Consider the following 22,485-nt stretch of genomic DNA (forward strand, 5'->3'; position numbering starts at 1 on the left):
ATTAGTTGTTAAAATCTCCACTGCCATCAATTATATAACTTCTTTTTTCCCTCATTTTATGAGTGACCTTCTGTGAATCCTAGAACTTTAGAACATAGAGGAATAATAAACGTCTGTTACTGGTTATAAATTATCTCCAACAATGGTGCTTTTGCATCTACACTCTTCATTTGATTTTAAAATTTCTTCATTCTCTGCACTGAGATCTCTATATTGCAGAACATCAAGGCCAAGCGCTCCTATTCGCTCCACTAAGACAGAATTTTTGTAGGCAAATGCTGTGTTTGGCTCATGGGAAAAGATGCAAAGAAAAGGAGGGAAAAGGTTTGAAAAGATTGAAAATGCTAAATTGACAGGATCTGGCAAGCAATTCCATGTGAAGTAGGTCGGAATTGGAACCTGGCCCACAAGGTTGGTGGAACTGCCTTTCATCTGGTAAGACATTGTTGCAGGTTGGGAAGAACAACATATAAGCACAAATTTGGAAACATCTAATGTGACCACATGGGCAATATCTGCATCATGGCCACTAGACAGTGGTAGAAATGCGAGGCCTACATGGAAGGTGCAGGTTCAGCAATGATCTTGGCTGCTCTGGAAAGTTCCATGGAGTTATAAGAGCAGAGGCACAAGTCAACCCACGCTGACCCCGGGCCACTCTCCCTGCCAGAGAACAGAGCTCTGGAGTGAATCCAGGAGGAGAGGCCCAGAAAGCTCCTGTCTCACCTCTGTCTCACATTGACCTCTGTGCCCCTAGTGTGGAGGTAACTCTCAACACTCATCCTACATTCCTCCTCTGAAAATAAATTAGGACACCCATCACCAAAATTACTTACATATCAAGGGTCAAATATCGTATATTTCTGTCTAGGCCATCTATGGCTTTCATGTCCTCTGAAGTCAACTGGAATTCAAACACCTATCAAAGTAATAGAAAACTTTAATTATTTTTAGATTACATCATTGCCAATTGGGAAACACCAAGTAAATCAGACAGTAGGGTGCACAGACAATACTTAAGAGATTGATACGTTTCCAAAATTTATGAAAGACCTCTCTAAACACTCAAGGGGTCAATGAAAACCAGACGAAGAGTAAGCAGAAATCCATTCCGAGATAAAGTATTTTGAAACTGTACAACACTGCAGATAAAGAGAATATCTCAAAAGATGCTGAAGAAGAAACAGCTGACATTGTGCCCACATGATAGGGTCATGTACCTAGAAGACCCACAAGAATCTAGAGGCAAATTTTGTAATGTCTACCGTAATTTAGTAGGTTTGATGAATAATGTTGAATATCTATCTCTCCAATGCACAGGTATAATAGGAAAAATTAGTTTTCAACATTACTCGAGCCTATAATTATCTAAATATTAATGATTTCACATTAAAAAAGCATAGGTACTCACTGCATAAATTTGGGAGACTCTAAATATCAAAAAGATGTCACTCTAATACATTAAATCAAATAAGCGTACAAATCAATAGGGAAACTGAAGGAGTAATACAGAAAATGAGAGAAAGAGTAAAAAATGACAGCAATGTAACACTTGATGAATCTAGGTAAGAAGATGTGTTGCATTATTCTTTTAATATTTCTATTAAGATTTCTAATATTGGAAAACCCCCATAACAAAATGAAAACTTTTCAAAAACTATTATAATTATCAGTAATGGAGAAAGTTATGAAATTAATGTTATATTTATTAAAATACCATTTATTAATAAGTGGGAAATTCATATTATGATCATGGATTGGAAATCTCCATATTGTCAAAGATTCCGTTCTCTCCACCTTGATCTGCAGGCTTATTACAATGTCAAGAAGAGACTACAACATTTATTTGCTTGCAGAAGTTAATAAGACAATTCAAAATTTTCAATAACACATTAGTCAAGAATAGCTAAGATATTATTAAATAAATGAAGAAGTTAGAAAAATATTTGTAACATACTGGAAGTAAAATTTACTTTTTAACATCATAGTACAGAAAAGTAAATAAGTTAATTGAAGATGGAAGAGAGGCCAGATAATTGTTCATGGAAATTTCATATATGTTACAGGTAAAAAAATCAAGTTATGTGAGCAAATGTGAACTTTTCAATAAATGTTGGTGGGAGATTTTGCTAAAAATTTAAAAATTAGGTATGCATGTTTGGATCCTTATTTCATATAAGTCAATCCTATTTGAATTAACCAAATTTATAAGGAAAGAATATTAATAATTTTGTAAGATAACACAGTAAAATATTGTGATAGTCCCAATATAGGATAAGACACAAAACTCACCAACCACAAGAAAGAGGCATGAAAAATGAGTCTACATGAAGTACAGAAACTTTTGTTTGTGAAAACATAACCACAGAGAATATGACAACACAGGTAAAATTTGGGAGACATTATTTCAAGAATACATTCAAGTCTCTAAAGAATTAATATCCAGAATAAATACATATATATGTGGTTTCTAATTAATTGAACACATATAACACATATGTCATATATATATATATCTATGTATACTAGATGAATTAGAGAACATACAAATGTATAAATACTGATAATTTCCACAGTCTTTCATGACATTTCCTTTTTATTTTGTCAGTTTTCTAATGTCTAAAAATATTTTAAAAATCATATAGTGAATGCTATTACCTAGATTCATCTATTGTTTCATTGTCATTTTTTACTTTCTTTCTCATTCTCATTCTCTATGTCATTATTTCAGAGTATCCTATGGATTTCTACACTGATTTTACTTAAGGTTTTAGAAAATAGTGACATATACATATATGTGATATATGTCATATATACGACATAGGATTTACAATATATACACCATATATGATGCATATTTAATGTATCTATATATAACTAATTAGAAAACATACATATATATGTATGTATTTGGATATTCTTTAGAGACTTGGATGTATTCTTGAGAATATATGAAATAATACATCAATTTACATATATTCGTATTCATACATATACCTATTAATATATTATATCACACATATCATATAACTGATAGATTATTTAGGAACATGCCCTCTAACAATCACATGTCCCTGTATCCACTTGCTTGGTTATATGAATTTCCAGCTCCTTCCAATAAGAGGTGGTGTGTATTTCCTCACCCCTTGAGTCTGACCTATCCTGTAACTTGCATTAGGTGATAGAATTTCCCAGAAACGATGGTTGGCAGCTCTGAGCCTAGACAGGAAAAGGCTTTGCACGTGTCCACTCACTGCCTTGGGGTCGTGCCCGGTTCCGAGACAAACCCTGGGCTGGATGACTGGAGGATAAAGAACTGCATGGGAGAAGGGGGCGCTCAGACAGATGCCCCATGGACATCCTGAAGCAGAGCAGCCTCACTGCCCTGCATGCACATGAGAGCCCGGCCAGGAACAGAAGGACTGGACTGAGTTTAGGCTGAGCCGAGGCTAATTTTCTAACCATGGAATCTTGAGCTCAATAAATGCTTTTGCATTAAGCCTTTGTGTTAACTGGGTTTGTTTTATAACCTTAGGTATTGGTATAAATATGGTCTCCTACACATAAAATAAAGACAACCACCTCACAAAAAAAAATAAAATAAAATAAAAAAGCAGAGTTAAACAATTCACAAAGATAAAATTCTAAGAGAATAAATATAAGGAATGTATACTACATAAATATACAAAAAAAAAAAAACAACAATGATTTGGAGACTAAAAAACATTTAATCAAACACCTCATTATAGAAAATAAAGAAAAGGACATATCCCTAACAGAGGGATATGGATATCACTGACTTAACGCTCATTCAAATCTCTGGTTTTGATCCCATCCTATTTCTCTCCACCTGTGTCGCCTCTCCTGTGCCAGAGTAGAAGAAATCCTTGTGATGTACACAAAGAGTTCATGCATAGGAAATACAGGGAAATGGAGCTGGCCCAAGGGTGTCCTCAGAGCCTTACAAGAAGCACACGTGTGAAGGACACTGTGCAGCAGCCCTGAGGCCCACAGCCCGGCTCCTCACCTTCATGTTTTCTCTCATCCGCTGCTCATTGTAGCTCTTGGCCAGGACCACAACGCCACGCTGCAGCTGGTAGCGCAGGGCAATCAGGGCTGGGGTTCGCTTGTGCTTTTTTGCCAAGGCACAAAGGACTGGGTCTTCCAAGAGAACCGGGGAGTTCTGGTCCACCCTGGAAGGAAAGGCAGAAATGCTGAAGCCCTGAGGCTGGGGATACAGTTTGTTAGGTGGCTCCCTAAACAGACGATGGCATCCACTCTGCACCAGAGCTTCTCAAGTGAGGCCCCTGAACAGCAACCTCAACATCACCTGGGATCTTGTCAGAAATGCAAATTCTTCCCTCATCCCAAGTCAGCTGTCGGTGAACTCCAGGAAACAGCGTGAGCTCATTAAATTTTTTTAAATCAAAACAATGTTTTACGTAAACTTCCTGTTGCTCTTATTACCATGGTTTTTCTCGATGGGATCCCAGAGCACTATAGGCCACCAGAACAATGTCTTTGGACTTGCAGAAATCCAGCAGTTTTCTCTGGTTGAGGTAAGGATGACATTCCACCTGCAGATGAGCAAGATGGAAAAGCATCAGATAATCCAAAAGTTGTATTAATATTAAAATGACCAAAGTAAAAGAAGCCGAATAATATAGAGCATTAAATTCGAACTGAGAATATTATCGTCAAGAAATGATCTTTTTCATAAAAATAAATTTTATGCCCCTCTCTCCTAAGAAAACAGAAATGCTATTTCTGAGCACAAGCAACTCTACGAACCCTATCCTGGTTTCTTAGTAACTCCGACCACTAGAAGGAGACACGGCCAGTTTCAGAGCGGGGATGAGGTAAGATTCTTTGAGCTTTGGGCATCATATCGTGCCAGAAATCAAGAATTTGGTCAAAGACTCATGAGAGCAGGTGTGAAAGACAAAAGAACTAGTTTCCTAATTAATAACCAAAATGTATACATATATATGTATGTTTTCTAATTCATCTAACATTTTATACATATCATATATGCCATCTATGAGATACATATATATCCATATATAATGGATGAACTAGAAAACATACATATATGTATAAATACTGATACTTTTAATAATCTTTCATTACTTTTCCTTTTTGGATGATAGATTTGTATGGTGACATCTCAAATGTCACCAGTGGCTTTCCTGTGAAACAAGTGCTTTTGTCTTTTAGACCTACCCTCAGGAGTCTTTGACCAAATTCTTCTTTCACATATATATATATGTACATATATACCTACTGAGTAGTATAAGCATTGAAAAATAAGTAAATTGAATTAAAAAGCATAGGACAAAAATCCATGAGTCTATAGTAATTAGAGAGAGAATGAGAAAAAGAACACAAATATTTGTCTACTCTGATGGTGGTCATTATAGTAATTACATTCTCAGTATATTGCTAATTGAAGGAAGACATTAACTTTTACCCGGACTTAGCGGAATAATAGTTTATTAGTTTTACTTGTTGAGAAACTATTTTTAGTAAAATGTCAGGTAAGAGTAGTTAAACAAGTGGTTAAAATTGAAAATTTTCTGTAAAAAACCCAAGGAAATAACAAACAAGAAAACAGAAATACAATACAAAAAAGTTCAAATCACTGATGTATACTCAATCATATGTGAAAATTTGTCATGGGACTATGACTTCTTCTGTCGATAATTATCCCCCAGCAGATTACTAGTAATCGTTAAAGAGAAAACATGTGTTAAAAACAACAGATCTGACCATCGTTAGTTTAACCAAGTTTTTAAAACTAGCTTCACTGCTAGTGGGGCATTCTGTGATTGTATGCAGTCTAGTGTGGTGCAGTTTGAAAACCACGGCATGATAAAAACATTTTCTTGCCCCAAAGGTTTAAACCAATGTAATAAAACATTCTCATCTAACTTCTAATTTACAGAAACCTTCAATAACTGGGAAAAACAAGTTAACTGATATCAAAATACAATGGTATAAAAACAACAGAATTCTGGTTAAAAAAGAAGAGCTACAAAAGACATTTTGATTAAACAATGGAAAATTCAAATATAGACTGGATACCAAATGACATGAGGGCGCTGTAGATGATGTTCTTAGATACAGTAATGACACTGTAACTGGGAGAATATCGTCATTCCTGTGACATGCTTGGAGAGGTCTCTAGGGGTCAATTGGCATCTTTACAATTTACCTTGAAAAGGTTCTAGAAACATTATATATATTTATGCAAATATATCCCTATATAACATTGCAAAATGGTAGTAATTTTGAACAGAAATGGTAACATGGGCCTCCAGTAGTATTTTTATCAAATTTTTGGAAAGTTTGAAAATTGCCATATTAAAATATTGGGGAACTATTAGTATTAAAACCACATTAATTTCTCATCGCTTTTATGTAATTATCATGGCACCATATCATTATACCAAATTCACACATTTTATACATTATGTATTTCCACTGTTGATCTTTACTCATTAACTCTAAATTTTAAAAAATGAAATAAAAAAGTGTAAGGTACTGGGAAAGGTGTGGTGACTTTAATGCTGAAATGTGTGTAACACTTGGGGGCAGTCAGTTTGATCAAGGAGGCCTGGAATCATCAATCAGGATGCAAGGAAAAGATGGAATTATGTCTAGGCTATGAAAGAACCATGCATAGAATAGATGTGTTTAAGCAGCTGATTGCGTGACAGACTCCAAAGAACAGCAGCCGACTAGGAGCGGGGCAGTCATTGGTCAGCTCGATGTTCTACTGAACCTTCCTCAGCATTGATTTCATCCACTGTGAACAGATATCTCTGTAAACAGGTCATTTGCTCTTTCTATCATGGATGACCTTCATTGTCTGCAGATAATTTTTAGTGTATCTATACCCTTGGTCAAGGAGTGTGAAAGCAGAGATACCAAGAGGCACTGAGACATCTGAACCCCATGGAAATCCCTAGTATTTCTCTTCTCTTGCTCTCACTTTCTCCTTATGTACTGCTCATTCCATCTTTTCATGGCTTCATAACTATGCACAATTTCCTCCAAATCGACTTGACCCATCCACTCTCTGGTCATCTTTCATAGCTTAGGGGTAAGTCCACTTTTCCCTGAATCTAATGGACAATCCTTAGCCTCCTTGATTGAATTGACTTCCCCTAAATATAACTCACAATTCAGCATCAAAGTTGCAACACTTTCCATAAGACTTTTCTAAGCTGGGTACCAGTAGGAGCCCTCTATGCCTTTCTAGACAGAGGCTTTGCTCTCTAGAATCTTCTCTTTTACAAAGATAAGTGGGACTAAATGAATGGATAGTTGGCAATAGGACAGAAAGAGGGGTATGAAGAGTAGAAAAGACAGGAGGCTGAGGGCGCTCACCTGGTTGCAGACAGGTTTGTACTTGAGCCCTGGCTTGTTGAGGATCATTTCCAGCTGCCTGCGATTGAAGTTGGACACCCCGATGGACTTGGCCAATCCTGCATCTTTACATTTCTCCATGGCCTGGGAAAAAGGAATTGTGAGGTGTCATTAGTGTAGTCAACTGAAGATCAAGATAAATGTGACACAGAACTGTGAAAGAAACAACTGTCTAGATATGACAATCAAACTATGTAGCCATGGTTCTTAAAAGGGAGAAAATAAAACAGAAAATTGGAGAAGAAGATAGTGATTGCAAGAGTAAGAATTTGTTTCCTCCTTAGGAAACTGGAGAGATTAGTGCACAGGCAAGGAAAGAAATCCCAGTCCTCCTTACCCCCAACCCTTCTCCTCCACTTCTCTCTTTTGTATGCCTGTCATTTCTTTTTTCTTACTGCTTACAAAAACTATCTTTGTAAAACTCCTAAGTTTTTGATCCAGTGGTGCATTTTCCATTCTTGCACTTGGAAGGTAGGAACCAGATGTCTCCTATCTCATCTTTCTTATCTGTGCTCTCCTCCAAGCACTCACCTCCCATGTAGCACAGAGATCCACTGTGTCAAATAGTAGTTTTCCATTTTCATCTTTTGGGATCAGTTCCTCACCTGGCTGAAGTAGAAGCAGTCAATTTAGTGATGTCACAAATCAATTTCCCCACATAAATTTCCCCACACATAGCCATGCTCTGAGGTACATTTAAGGACACTAATCCTCCTTGAGGTAGGTGATGCAATGCTCCTGAGAGTGATATGTACAAAGTGTGCTACATATGAAGGTATAAGGAATGTCTTCAGGGACAGACTTCCCCTAATCTCTTATAACTATTATATGTATAAATAAATATCATCTTTCTGGTTGCTAATGGAGTGTCATCATTGACTTACATTACTTTCTTCTGCTCCTATTATTTTCTCTGTGACAATACCTCTCTTCAACTGCAAAAGACCTTGATATCCAGGAATAAAGGATTGTACTTTTGACCCAGATGCCACTATCAGAGTTCTTTATCTCCCTGAACATGTGACATTCCATGGACAGGACCATGAACCAATCATGGTCCATGGAGGTGTTTTCAAGGCTAGTTTGGAAGTTGGGAGATGCACAGGAGCTCACGGTAATGACCATGAGCCTGAAAGTGCTCCAAAGCCATAAATGCCATCAATGAAAAAGGTTGGAACAAATATTTAAAAAGCTTTTTGTAATAAAGTAGAGATAAGGATGGAGAAAGGATACATTTTTAGAGATTTTATCAAATTCTGAATGTAGCCATGGCTTTGACTTCCGATTTTTATATCTAATACACCCTTGCATTAACTAGTCTGAGTAGTTTTCTGTAACCTTAAAACAAAAGTTATGAATGACACAAGAATTCATGGGTAAGCAAAAATAAAAACTCCAGTGTGAAAAAAGAGGAAGCAGAAGCAACAAGGTTTCCCATGAAGGTTTGTAGTTTAAGACACACCCGGACTGAGTTCTCGCCCCTTGAAAAGAGGCAAGAAGATGGCAACTCATTGTTCACCCTATGTGCAACAGCTTTTCTGGACACCACAACTTCATGAAACTCTGTGTCTGTTAACATCCCAAAAGGTGAACTCAGGAGTCATAACTAAGACCTTGTGCCTTCAACGAGATGATTGTCACTTCCTCAAGTTTTTGAGACAGATGCTTTGAGGATTCTGCACTCTCTTTTCTTGTAGACATGCATCACGGAAGTACGGATTCAAAATGTATTCAATAGAAAGGGAATTAGGAGTTATGTTTAGGGCTCTTCTTCCATGTTATAATCCCTGTGTCCTCCTAAGAAAATGCTTAGTTCAAATATCCATGAAAACAATCTAGGAAAATGCTTAGTTCAAATATCCATGAGAACAATATTTATGCTGACAACAAAAGTGAAATAAATTTGATCACACAACCTGCCTACCTTTAGAGACACTGGAAAATGAATAAGATAAAGGTCAACATAGTGTAATTGAAGATTTTTCAGTGACCTTTCCAAGGCTGGTCGGACGAACTCTGGTCGATGGGAATTGCACCAAAGCTGCAGAGGTGAGAGAAAGGAAGTTGTGTAATGAAAACTTGAGCCAATTTTACTAGTTTGCTCCACCTAATATTTAGACATTTTCTACTACTTCAAAACTAATGACCACAGGCAAAATTATTCTCTCTTTTCTTGTGATGCCTTTTGTTCTGCCATATCCTGATGAACTTTGTAATATGTTGGATATATTGTTAGTACATATATTGAATGAAAGAGTGAAATTACTCAAAGGATAAAAATTATTATCAAATCATAAGCATACCCATTATCTGAATTATCTTTGGTATGTTTTACAACTCATGTTAGTAGTGTAATTATTTCCTCTATTCAGCCCAATGGGCAAGACTAAGTATCTTTGTGGTTTAGAAGCTTAGGAAGCAAACACAGTTTTTAATATGTCAACTTGTGCTGGACACAATTTGAGACAATGTAGGCATTATTATTTAATACTCACAGAGCTTGCTTATATTGCTTTCTCTCTCGGTATGATCAACACAATAATGGAAACTGAGAATCGTAACAAATGTAAGAAACTCACCCAGGAGGTAAGTAATAATATAATATGATTAGGATTCTTTCTGATTCTATATTCCATGTTAAACCATACTGATCTGTGCTGAGCTCAGAAAGGAAAGGCACTTTGAAGTCATGAGTTGGAACACTGCAAAGATGAGAAAGTCATCTTCATTTCCTGCTTTTGATTTTAGTTTTACTACATGAATAATTGTGAATAAATCGAAATAAATAAGCACAATTCACCCTCAACTATGGATCCAGTCATAGAATTGCCACCTCCACACAATTACCATAAACATATGTACACACAAGTTCATCATAGGCACAGTACCTTTGAAGTGTAGAATATGTCTTCTCTCTTCACAGTGCCATCTGCAATCTTGCTTCGGATGGCCAGTCCAACGTACTCCTCATTATTGTATAAATGAGCAGAATCAATATGGTGGAACCCAGCTTCTATTGCCAATTTGGTGGCCTCTAGAGCTTTATTTTTAGGAACCTGGGGGAGCAACCAAAGGTAGTATTTTCTGACTAATGTGCCTGAGGGTTAGTTCAGGCACAAGCAGTGACATTCACAAAAATCAGCTTTTCCTCCTTTTTGGATGAGTTCTATATGTAGAATCATAAGCCCATCCCAGTCAGCCTGGGTCCTTCCCAGTTAGTAATAAAGGTTGGGCATAGCAGGAACTTCTGCAGTCACAGAAAATCACTGCTTGATCACTAACTTGGAACTGTCCCAAAAATAATTTCAGGTTCAGTGATTTTTTTTGAAAAATTAACAGGATGCAACCTACAGTTATAGAAATAATCTTAATTAATTTTAGTATGGTGAAATTAACACGAGGAATGGCCGGGCTCGGTGTCTCACACCTGTAATCCCAGCACTTTGGGAGGCCGAGGCAGGGGGATCACGAGGTCAGGAGATTGAGACCACCCTGGCTAACAGGGTGAAACCCCGTCTCTACTAAAAACACAAAAAAACTAGCCGGGCGAGGTGGCGGCGCCTGTAGTCTCAGCTACTCGGGAGGCTGAGGCAGGAGAATGGCGGGAACCCGGGAGGCAGAGCTTGCAGTGAGGGGAGATCCGGCCACTGCACTCCAGCCTGGGCGGCAGAGCGAGACTCAGTCTCAGAAAGAAGGAAAGAAAGAAGAAAAAGGAGAGAGAGAGAGAGAGAGAGAGAGAGAGAGCAAGTGTGAGAGAGAAACAGAGAAAGAAAGGAAGGAAGAAGGGAGGGAAGAAAGGAGGGAAGGAAGGAAGGAAGGAAGGGAAGGAAGGAAGGGAAAGAAAGAGAGGAAGGGAGGGAGGGAGGGAGGGAGGAAGGAAGGAAGGAAGGAAGGAAGGAAGGAAGGAAGGAAGGAAGGAAGGAAGGAAGAAGGAAGGAAGAAGGAAGGAAGGAAGGAAGGAAAAGAGAGAAGGGGAAATAGCCACATGGAAGGAATTATGAAGGAATGCAGTGTAAGCTGCTGTGATTCCTCTCCCACCATGTTGCTGCACAGAACGCTCTGACTTTATCCAGCATCACATTTTGTCAATGTATGCGAACTGTTGTCGACAAGAGATGCTCTCTACATACTCCATTAATAAGATTTTATCTGGGACTGCTTACATTGACTCACTCTGCCTAGCAGATACAAAACTTCCAGTCTCCAAAAGGAAAGCAGGTGCACAGAAACTCCACAGTTTGCACAAGCAGTTACTTATAGCCACCATTCTTATAAGTTAGGAAATAGCGAGAAATCCACCTTATCAGATACCAGCAGGTTTATATTGGAAACAGGCCTGTCTATCCATGCATAGCAGTCTATTATGTTAAGTCTTTTCTACCCAGCCTTTGGCCATTCTGTCTACATGACAGAACTAAATACTAGGAGTAGAGATGTATACTCTAAGGATATTGATTTGTATATACAAGAAAGACTGCATGGAGTAAGTGATTAGCAAAATGGGGTTCGGCTCCACAAATTCAAGGCAACTTTTTAAGGAAACATATGATTGCAGTGAAAGTTACAATTATTGACTTATATAACAAATGTGGATACATATTTGAAAGTATATCTTTTAAATGATAAAAACAGAAACAAAGCAAACTGTTTTCCTATCTTAAAAGTATTTCAGAGGCTTTCTTTTTCCCGCGAAATTACAAGGAACTAGATACTGGGTCTCACAGCCCACTCCTCATATCATCCTTGATCATTTCTTTGTTGTGGGAGCACTCAAAGGCTTACCAAGGCCGGAGTTTCAGTGGTGTTCTCATCTTTACTTCCTCTCCGAGATAATTTATATTAAAGTAACTCCTGTCAATGGTCTTCAAAATGTCCCTTTGTAAATCCTTATACTGTATAGATGAGAAATGTGAGACTCAAATTTTATATAACTAGTCCCTATTCACACACATCGTATTCCCACGACAGTCTTGAGATACAAGTTTTCTTCCAGTATAGAAAGAGTTAAACCTAGAAAATAAAATCTATTCCATTAATTTTCTTGTCAAAGAAACAAGAAATTTCTGTTATAATATTTTGATACAAATCTGACCCATATAAACAAAGACAAAGAATTTAAATTTTCCTTGTTACATTCTAGTATTTTTTTTTTTCTTAAAATGAGGATATTTTATCCTTTCAGGTAATTTTGCCAGAGGTGAGAGTAGTACATGGGAAATTCTTTTTAGTCCAGCTCTAATATTACAGTTTGGTGCCCGAGGCTGCCCATCAGAACAGTGATACTCTCCCAACAGATTTCATGCAACCCGTCTCTACCAACTTTTGCCATAAAGATTCCTCTGAATTGTGTCTTCTTGGAAGAAGTAAATATCTGTTCAACTATACAAAGAAACAGAGAAGCCACTCCCATTGCAATCAATCTTCAAGAGAGGGAGCAGGCAGGCCATGTTCTTTCTGCGGAGTTTTATAGACTCTGACAGGCTGTGAAATAAACATAAACAGAAGACAAAACAGTGCCCCAAATAAGCAGTAGATGACTCTGTGACCAGACTGCATTGCAGAACAAAGACTGACGTTTAAAGGGGAGTCATGCAGAGTAACTTGGGAACACAAGTCTGACAACTTGGTCAGCTTCCACTTACTCTAGCTTTGCTCCTTTAACTCTCAACACTAAAAACATTAGTGTTACCTCTGCAGGCGCATAGGTGCCAAATCCCAGGACAGGCATGAAGTGACCATCATTCAGCTTCACACACTGATGTTTCGAATCCATTTCTGTCACTGGCCTGACTGGCAAATGTGTCTTTCTTCCTCCCTCACAGGCTATAAGACAAATAAGCAGGCAACGCCCCTGGACACACTGTCTGCTTGTTAACCAATGGCATGTGAGAGGAGGGACAGAGGCAGTCTTACATAAGCTATGATAAAAATTGAATCCAGTTCAACCGTTTCTTATCTAAGAAAATTCCTAAGTAAATTATTATGCAGTCATGATACACTCATTAATTTCTCTCTGAAGTATTTTTGCTATTCCAAGTCTCTACTTATGAGACATAAATTATTCAAAGAGATTTGTGGAACAAATTGTGAGTTTACATAAGACTGCAGAAACTTCCAGTTACAGAGCTCTTTTTTGTTGTTTGTTTCATGGTGATGTTCCTTCTGTATCTTGCATTATTTGAAATGATTAATTTTTATTTTTCTCTCTCTCACACACACAGTTTAAAGGAATGACTAATGAGCATTTCACTAAAATATTGCCCTCAATTAAAAATTAAAGTTTATTTATTTATTTATTTATTTTTTGAAATGCAGTCTCGCTCTGTCGCCCAGACTGGAGTGCAGTGGCACAATCTCGGCTCACTGCAAGCTCTGCCTCCGGGTTCACAACATTCTACTGCCTCAGCCTCCCAAGTAGCTGGGACTACAGGCACCCACCACCATGCCCAGTTAATTGTTTTGTATTTTTATTACAGACGGGGTCTCACTGTGTTAGCTAGGATGGTCTCAATCTCCTGACCTCGTGATCTGCCTGCCTCGGCCTCCGAAAGTTCTGGGATTACAGGCGTGAGCCACTGCGCCTGGCCTAAAGTTAAAATTTTTAAATGCATTACTGTTTTCATCAGCAAATTTATTGTTTCTTTCTTATTAGCCTTGTAAGAGAAATATCCCTTCCTGATCAAGGTGCAATCCCGATAAACTTGTAATCCTGATGTGGGTGTAAATAAAAAATAAAATTCGATGTGGTTTTACTGGAGGATTTCTTATTAACAGCTTTTGGACTTTGGATATAAGTTGTAACATGCAAACTGTGCCTTATCTTATTTGTCTTTTCCAGCCGGTTTTATAAGTTACTATCAAAAAGTAACAAGCCAAAACCTGATAACTATTAGATATACTTTATAATATTGTTAAACACTATTCATAAAGAAAAACTGGTAACTAATGACATATAAACTGGTGAATAATCCTCACATGGGATAATTTTTACTTTATCTTCCCTCTGGAGGGCAGGTTAGAACATGAATGTGATTTGCATGATCCATGATTCACATCTTGGAAGAGTCACAACCTGCAGTGACCTGATTGCTTCTATTGGCTTTTTCATAAAACAAACAGAAATTGAAACATAGGTAAATTGTTATACATTGATATAAATGTAATATTATAAAGATATTGAAATTTTTCACAGAGGATAATTTCAACAAGATGGTGGATTATAAGACTCCCATATGACTCATGGAAACATCAGAAAATACCTAAAATTGAGTGAAATAAACTTATTTATTTATGGAGTGGCTCAGTAGAGATTCAGGGTGACTACACACATACAGATGTTACAGGCAAAAGACTAGGGGAAGAGACATGCAATAGTCCATCTAAGCCACTGAGGAGAAACTGGGATACAAAATTTTGTAATAGCAAGTGATTCAAAAGCCATTGGTTATTTGGTGAAAAATAAAATGGCAAAAACAATCCATGTAGGTGCGTGTTCAGAAACAAACTAAGAAGGCCTTGAGGTTTTATGTAGGGCTGATGCCTTGACTGAGAACCTGCCACACTTATGAGTTGGTGACTGTCATGACAGAACAAATCTATATGCAGTTACAAAGATGTTTTATTTTTTCAAATGCCCAGTTAAATAAAATAACAAGGCATACAGGCCAGATGCGGTGGCTCACGCCTGTAATCCCAGCACTTTGGGAGGCCAAGGAGGGCAGATCACAAGGTCAGGAGACTGAGAGCATCCTGGCTATCATGGAGAAACCCCGTCTCTACTTAAAAAAAAATAAAAATAAAAATAAAAAAATAGCCGGACGTGGTGGCGCATGCCTGTAGTCCCAGCTACTCGGGAGGCTAAAGCAGGGGAATCACTTGAACCCAGGAGCAGAGGTTGCAGTGAGCCGAGATGGCACCACTGTACTCCAGCCTGGTGACGGAGCAACACTCCGGTGCAAAGAAAAACAAAATAAAATAGCAAGGCATACAAACAAACAAGAAATCACAGTCCATTATGGGAAAGAAAATAAATTAATAGAAATCATTCCTGAAGAATCACAGGCATTAAAATTAGTTGAGAGGCATTTAAACAGCTATCTTAAATATGCTAAAATTGCTAATGAAAACTATGGATTAAGAACTACAGAAAATCTGAAAAAGTAAGAAAATCAAAATATAGTCATAATACAGAAACTATAAAAAAGAAAAGGAAATAAATTGGAGCTAAAAAATATACCTGAATGAAAAACTCACCAGTGGGTGTTTCAGTAGCAAATTTGAGAAGGATGAAGATATGTTCAATGCACATAGGGATACCGCACTTGAAATTCCTGCGTCTAAGGACAGGAAACAAGAATAAAGAAATGTGAACAGGTCCTATGGGACTTATGGGACACCTTTAAGCCAACCAGTATGATAGTATTGGATTCCCAGAAGGAGAAGTGCAAACCCATGGTGGTAGAGAGGTTATCTGGAGAATAAAATCATCAAAACTTTTTCAAATTGGTTAAAGACAAGAATCTACAAATTCAGGTAACTTAAAGAACTGCATATAGCATAAACTCAAAGAGACTCCGACCTATATGTGTTATCATCCAACTCTAAAAGCCAGAGATAATCTTTACATAGCAATAGATTTTGGGAAGCTGAGGTGGGTGGATCACCTGAGGTCAGGAGTTTGAGACCAGCCTGGCTAACATGGTGAAACACTATTTCTACTAAAAATACAAGAAATTGGCCGGGCATGGGGGTGCACACCTGTAATTCTAGTTACTTGGGAGGCTAAGCCAGGAAAATAGCTTAAACCCAGGATGCGGAGGTTGCAGTGAGTCGAGATTGCACCATTGCACTTCAGCTTGGGCAACAAGAGCAAAACTCCATTCCCTAAAAAAAAATAAAGAAAGAAAACAAAACAAAACAAAACAAAAAGTAGGAAGAGAAACATGACTCATGGGGTACAAGGTTTCCTGGACAAGGTAATCCACAGATTTCTTATGAGAGTCTTTGGAGGATATGGTAGGTGATATATTTAAGGTGATCAATTAAAAAAAAATTTCACCCAATAACTCCATATTAGGCAAAAAATTATTATTATATTATTATTATTATTATTTTGAGACAGAGTTTTGCTCTGTCACTAGGCTGGAGTGCAGTGGTGTGAACTCAGCTCATTGCAGTGATGTGATCTCAGCTCATTGAACCTCCCAGGTTCAAGCAATTCTCCTGCCTGAGCCTCATAAGTAGCTGGGACTATAGGTGTGCACAACCATGCCCAGCTAATTTTTGTATTTTTAGTAGAGACAGGGTTTCACCACGGTAGCCAGCATGGTCTCTTATTTCTTGACTGTGTGATCCACCCACCTTGGCCTCCCAATGTGTTGGGATTACAGGCATTAGCCACTGCACCCAGCCAAATTATTTCTTAAAAACAAAAAGTTATTAAGACTATGTGATGTAAAAGCTGCAGGAGTTCATTGCCATTAGAACTGCCCTATAAGAAATGCTAAAGAGAGCAATTCACTTTGAAATGAACGAATTTTAGACAGCAACATGAAGTCATATAGAGCTATAATGACCTCTCGTAAAGGTAGGTATATGAAAAACATGGAAACATGTATTTATGAAATGTTCTTTTTACTCTCATTTTCTTCAAGATTTACTTTACAAATGTGTACGAATAAGAATACATTTCTGTTAACATATGCACCATGTATAAAGTTGTAATTAGTGACATCAATAATGTGAAGTGGAAACATAGCTGTGGAAAAGTAGAGTTTTTGAACGGAATTGAAGTTAAATTCACATTGGGATTTCAAAGTGGATGGTATAACTATGGGATGCAGTATGTCATTTCAATGGTAACTACAAAGAAAATAATTACAGACTATGCACAAGATAAATTGAAACGGGAATCCAAATTTTAGCAAGAAATCATAGACACCCCAAAATATTGTTAGTTGAGGATATAAAGGACAAAAAGCTGAAGACATAAACTTCTTTCTTACATACAAAATCCAATCAGTTTATCTCAAGAATCTCCAAAGCCTTATCAGGTTTAGAATCAACTTAAATGTCTAAAATGCAAAAGATTTATCTGAGATCCAAGACAAATTTCTACCAGCTATGAGCCTGTAAAATCAAAAACAAGTTATTTACTTCCAAATTACAATGGTTTTATAGGCAGCGGTTGAACAATCTCATTTCAAAAGGGAAATATCAGTTGAAAGAGAAGAAGGGGCTTCATGCAAGTCATAAACTCAACAGGGCAGAAATTAAATCTTAAAGCTGCAGAATCATCTTCCTGACTCCATATCCTTCATTCTGGGCACACTGGTGCCAGGGGTAGGCTTCTGGGGCTTTGGGCAGCACTGTACCTGTGGCTTTGCAGGGTGCAGCCCACATGGCTGCTCTCACAGTTTGGAGTTTAATGCCCCTGGCTTTTCCACGCTGAAGTTGCAAGCGGCTGGTAGATTTATAATTCTGGAATTGTTAGGGGTGAGACCTTTCTCCCACAGCTTCGTTATGCAATGCACCTATGGGGTCCCTCTGCAGAGCTCCAGCCACACATTATTGCTCAACACTGCCTAAATAAAAGCTCTATGTTGGGGCTCCAGCCCTGGAACAGGTTTCTTTCTGGGCATCCAGGATTCCTGACACGTTGTGTGAAATCTAGGTGGCAAGTGCCAAGCCTCAACCACTCTTATGCTTCAGAGAGCTCAGGCTCAAAGCTCCCCTCTTCTATTTGTCATTCTCTACTCATCATTTCTCCAGTGATCAAGTGTGTGTCATGCACCTTGCCAAGGCTCAACGGGTACCTTGTAAACAGGGGCTTCTGCCTGACTAATGTGGGTCGTGGAGTCGACAAGAACTAAAACTTTCCACAGCTTGTATACAATCGGGGGGAAGAAACTGATCTCAGGAGACCGCAGGAATTCTCAGTCCTATAGGTGAGGGAGAGGGAGAGGAACATGAGGAAAGGGTGATGGGAAGGAGGAGGAAAGCAGATGGAAGATGGAAGACCAGGGAGGAAAGAAGTGGGATGTCCTTGAGTCGTACATGAAGAACCCTCATGTGCCTCAAGTAAATAACTGATCCTAATTTCTTCTCCCTATCTTTTTTCCTAAACAAGTGTTACAGTTTGCAAAGAACTTGAATATTTTCTCAACAAATATATATTGATATGATACTTTAAACAAAATGATGTTTGCCAGCACTGTTTATCCTGAGATTTCCTCTTTGGTTGATTCAATTTGCTGGGGTGAAGAGGACCTATGTGAAGAAGAAGGGGTACGCTTGAGTCTCACAGAGGTTTGTGGGTGAAGTCAGGTCTGTGAGAGGCTGTGGAAACTCAGAGTTTGCTGCATTGCTGTGGAAAATGGTGGGACGCCCAAAGCCGTACAGGAGGAAAAAGGAAGAGCTGGGAGGCTGTGGAGGAGGCTGAGGTACTGCGGATGCCCTGGAGAAAATTTTGGGGAAAAGAGAGAGATGCCTAAAGCAACATGTAGGAAGTTTTAATTATGACGTTAGATGAAATTTCACAACCCATGAAATTTAAAGTAAATTCCACATTGCTCAGTTTTTTCATAGAGTGAACTCTGAAGAAACAACTGTGACACCGTGTTCACTCTGGATGAGTGACGATTCCACCAAGTACTTTTTGAGATGCCTGCCTCTTCTGCACTGTTTGTTATTTTACTGTTTCTCAATACTATTGTTCACCCCTGCAATCTACTGGAGTTGAGGCAGTCAGAGTGACTCAGCAGCTTGCACACCTTCTGACGTCTCTTGCATAGGTCAACAGCAGGGGAGATTGTAAAGAGAAAATTATCGATTTTTATAGTTGTTTTGATTAGCATAAAACCAGGTGAGGAAAACCTATTTCTGAATGGTTGAAACTCCATGTGATATGGACAGGAGACAGGGAAATACTGGGTAGAAGAGGGTGATTTCCCAGCAAAGGCCCCACGCTCCAGCCTGGATAACTGTGTCCCTAAATGAGAACAAGCATTTCAATTTTCACACCCCCAAAATTTGCCTTTTGGCCCACCACGCCTCCAGTCTGCCCCTATATAAACCCCCAAACCTAAGATCCAGGGCAGACCAGCAGGTGAGGAGACAAGGAGGCAACCAGATGGACGGTAGAACAATGACACCCAGAAAGAGAGAACAGGAGGGGCATTGGACACTGAAAGGAGTTTGGCCTTGGAGGATTGGAGAATCGTCCAGCCACTGGGCAGCCTGACTCCACGGGTAGATCACCTTCCTACTCCTTTCCCCCATTCCGACTCCCCATCCATCTTGTTGAGAGCTGCCTCCACCACTCAATAAAATCTTGCACTCATCCTTTGAGCCCACATGTGGTCTGACTCTTCTGGGATGCCTGGCAAGTGCTTGGGATATAGAAAGCTGTCAAACTGGCCCTCTGCCTTTGAGATAAGTCAGAGAGTCCATGGAACTGCAGACTCAAGCCGTCTGCAGATGGCAAAGCTGAAAGAGCTTTGTAACACTGTGGTTGCAGGCACCCAGCCTTAGACCCTACCATGAAATCAGAGCCGAAAGTGCTTGCCCTGGCCTTTGCACCTGCCCATCTCCATGCTCCCCCTCCCTCAAGGAGTTTGAACAGGTGAGCCACACCCCTGTCACAAGTCCTGCAAGGGGAATCAGGAAACTGTCTCATTTCACATACAAATCTGTTAGCACCATATCAAGAAGTCTAAGGAATGGTAAGCTCTGGGGGTCGCCCAGGAGCATCTGTAACTTCTCTCATCTTTTCCTGACTCTTCTTCTGTGTATTGATGCCATTCTCAGGCTGAGTGGAGGCTGCTGCAGCAATTTTAGAACTCCCAGGGCAATAGGACAAGAGCTACTTGAAGAAGAGGGGCCGCCGAATCTTAAAAGCTTCTTTCTAGATGTGAGAGAAACCTTCTCAGAAGCCTGCAGCACAGTCCCTCTCATGTAGCATTGGCTAGGGCTGGGTTGCAGCACTCTTCCCACTGTAGCTCATGCCAAGGGCAAGGAAATAAACATGAGTGACCGTACCAAAGCTTTTATGGTAAAATGCATGTTGGTGGTAATACAATCCTAACCCCTAAAACCATAATGAAAAATTGATATTTTCAAAAAGTTAGACATTTGCAACCTTGCCCATACCTCAAAATAGCTTTGCAAGCTTTTAAAACAACTGGAAATAAATCAGTCTTAAATGTAAGACCTGAGACTATCAAGTGCTAGAAGAAAATCTAAGGAAAACTTATTGGGGCAAAAAATTCTTAAGTAGGTCCTGGCAAGGAACTCAGACTAAATTAAACCAATGACCTTCTCTAAAGCAAAAAAAAAAAAAAAAAAAAAAAAAAATCAACAGAGAACAGATGACCTACACAACAGGGAAAATAATTGCAAACTGTGAATCTAACAGAGGACTGACATCCAAAATTTATAAGGAACTCAACCCAACAACAACAATTACAAGAAAACCCAAATAACCTCTTTAAAATTCATCAAACAGCAGAGGTTTCCCAATCCCATGGCTAGGCACACCTATAGGCACTTAATATCTGCCCACTGGATCCTCCTTCTTCCACTGGTGGAGACTCAGAAGGTTGCGAGGCTGGGAAATTATTGGGTAAATACAATGGACATTATTCAGGTGATAGCTACAGTAAAAACCCAGACCTCACCACTGTGCAATGTATCCATGTAGCAAACTGCACTTGTAAACTGTAATTTTATACAAATCCAAAAATAAAATAAATGAAACATGGTAATACCTAAACTTTTCTACAGATCAAATGAATAACAATCTGTGGTGTAGGATTTTAGCTTTTGGCAAGATGGTGTACAAAAATACAAGCAGGGCAGTTTGTTCTGGGTGTATGCGCATTGATCCAGTTTGGTTGCTATAAGCACAGATGAATAGGTACAAGGACAAGAGACCCCAACCAGCAGAAAACCTAAAGAGAAATCTAGAGAGAATGAATGTAGTCTGAGGATTTCAATTTAGTTAATTATGTAAACAAATCTGAGTATGTAGACCTGTGTGGAGATTGAAAGAACAGAAAGAGGAATGATGAGAGACCCAATGTCCACAACCCTTAATGAATCAAGAACTTGATGAACTGATGTGTAGTGAAAATCAAAGAGAAAGAGGCTTCATTAGTATGAAGTGTGTTAAAGGTTCATAGACAGAGCAGTTACAAGTACTTCTTTGTCGGTATAAGTTCTAACCTGGAAGTATTGCCTGAAGTATAATCTAGGTATGAGTAGAAACTTTCAGTTGTTGAGAATGTAAAGAACAGAAATGCTGGAGTTTTCTACATGTACAGTGAAAAAGACGCCCACAAATCCTGGGAAATCACTGTAAACTAAGGGAATAAAGGGACTATATCTAGAAGGGGGCATATGATAGGGTATAAATGATATCAGAGCTAAAGAACAGGTTTTTATTTATTTATATGTGAGATGAAATCTAGATTTTTTCAGGGCCTAGTGACTGGTGATATAGTACTTTCTATTAGCAAGGCTAGAAAATTAAGGCTTACTTGCTTCAAGTTCTCCACAAAGCTGGTACAATAGGTTCAATAATGCTTCCCCTCCTCCACTCCCTCCCATCAATAACTCATGCCTTTATCTTTGGAACCTGTGACTATGTTACCTTACATGCAAAACAAACTTTTGCAGATGTGATTATGTTAAGGATCATAAGATAGAAGAGTTTTCCTGAATCATCTGGATAGGCAATGTAATCTCAAAATCCTTACAGGTAGGACCCAGGAGGGCCACAATCAAAGAGGACATGTAAGGAAAGACACAGATCCTAAGATACCATGCAGTTGGCTTTCAAGATAGAGTAAGTGCCATGAGCCAAGGAACACATCCTCTGGAACCTGGAAATGGCCAGGAAAAGCATTTTCCCCTAGACCCTCAAGAAGAAATGCAACCTTGTGGACAACCTGACTTTAGCCTGTTAAACCAGATTTTGGAATTCTGATCTCCAGAACCGTGAGAAAATTAATTATGGTGTTTCAGGCCACAACATTTGTGATAATTTTTTTACAG

The 22,485-nt window shown here is 38.7% G+C and overlaps 2 protein-coding genes across 6 annotated transcripts in view; one reads left to right on the forward strand and one right to left on the reverse strand.

Annotated features, from left to right (window-relative positions):
* The window catches only part of LOC112631308 (aldo-keto reductase family 1 member C1 homolog), an 81,142-nt gene extending 67,730 nt beyond the window's left edge, over window positions 1-13,412 (reverse strand). The window contains exons 1-8 of one of the 4 annotated variants that reach the window (XM_025396239.1): window positions 13,121-13,412; window positions 10,320-10,487; window positions 9,356-9,472; window positions 7,963-8,040; window positions 7,393-7,515; window positions 4,468-4,577; window positions 4,028-4,193; window positions 837-919 (exon numbers count right to left, since the gene is read on the reverse strand). In XM_025396239.1, coding sequence (XP_025252024.1) covers window positions 837-919; window positions 4,028-4,193; window positions 4,468-4,577; window positions 7,393-7,515; window positions 7,963-8,040; window positions 9,356-9,472; window positions 10,320-10,487; window positions 13,121-13,204 — 929 coding nt within the window. In that variant the 5' untranslated portion in view covers window positions 13,205-13,412. Of the gene's footprint in view, window positions 1-836; window positions 920-4,027; window positions 4,194-4,467; window positions 4,578-7,392; window positions 7,516-7,962; window positions 8,041-8,285; window positions 9,229-9,355; window positions 9,473-10,319; window positions 10,488-13,120 lie in introns of those variants that run through there. The other 3 variants (XM_025396240.1, XM_025396242.1, XM_025396243.1) reach the window with 3 other exon arrangements.
* Window positions 1-22,485, forward strand: part of LOC112631309 (aldo-keto reductase family 1 member C1 homolog) — a 91,595-nt gene that overhangs the window by 4,932 nt on the left and 64,178 nt on the right. The gene's annotated exons all lie outside the window — the stretch shown is intronic.

Source organism: Theropithecus gelada, chromosome 9, assembly GCF_003255815.1.
Source record: "Theropithecus gelada isolate Dixy chromosome 9, Tgel_1.0, whole genome shotgun sequence".
In the NCBI taxonomy this organism is placed as follows: domain Eukaryota; kingdom Metazoa; phylum Chordata; class Mammalia; order Primates; family Cercopithecidae; genus Theropithecus; species Theropithecus gelada.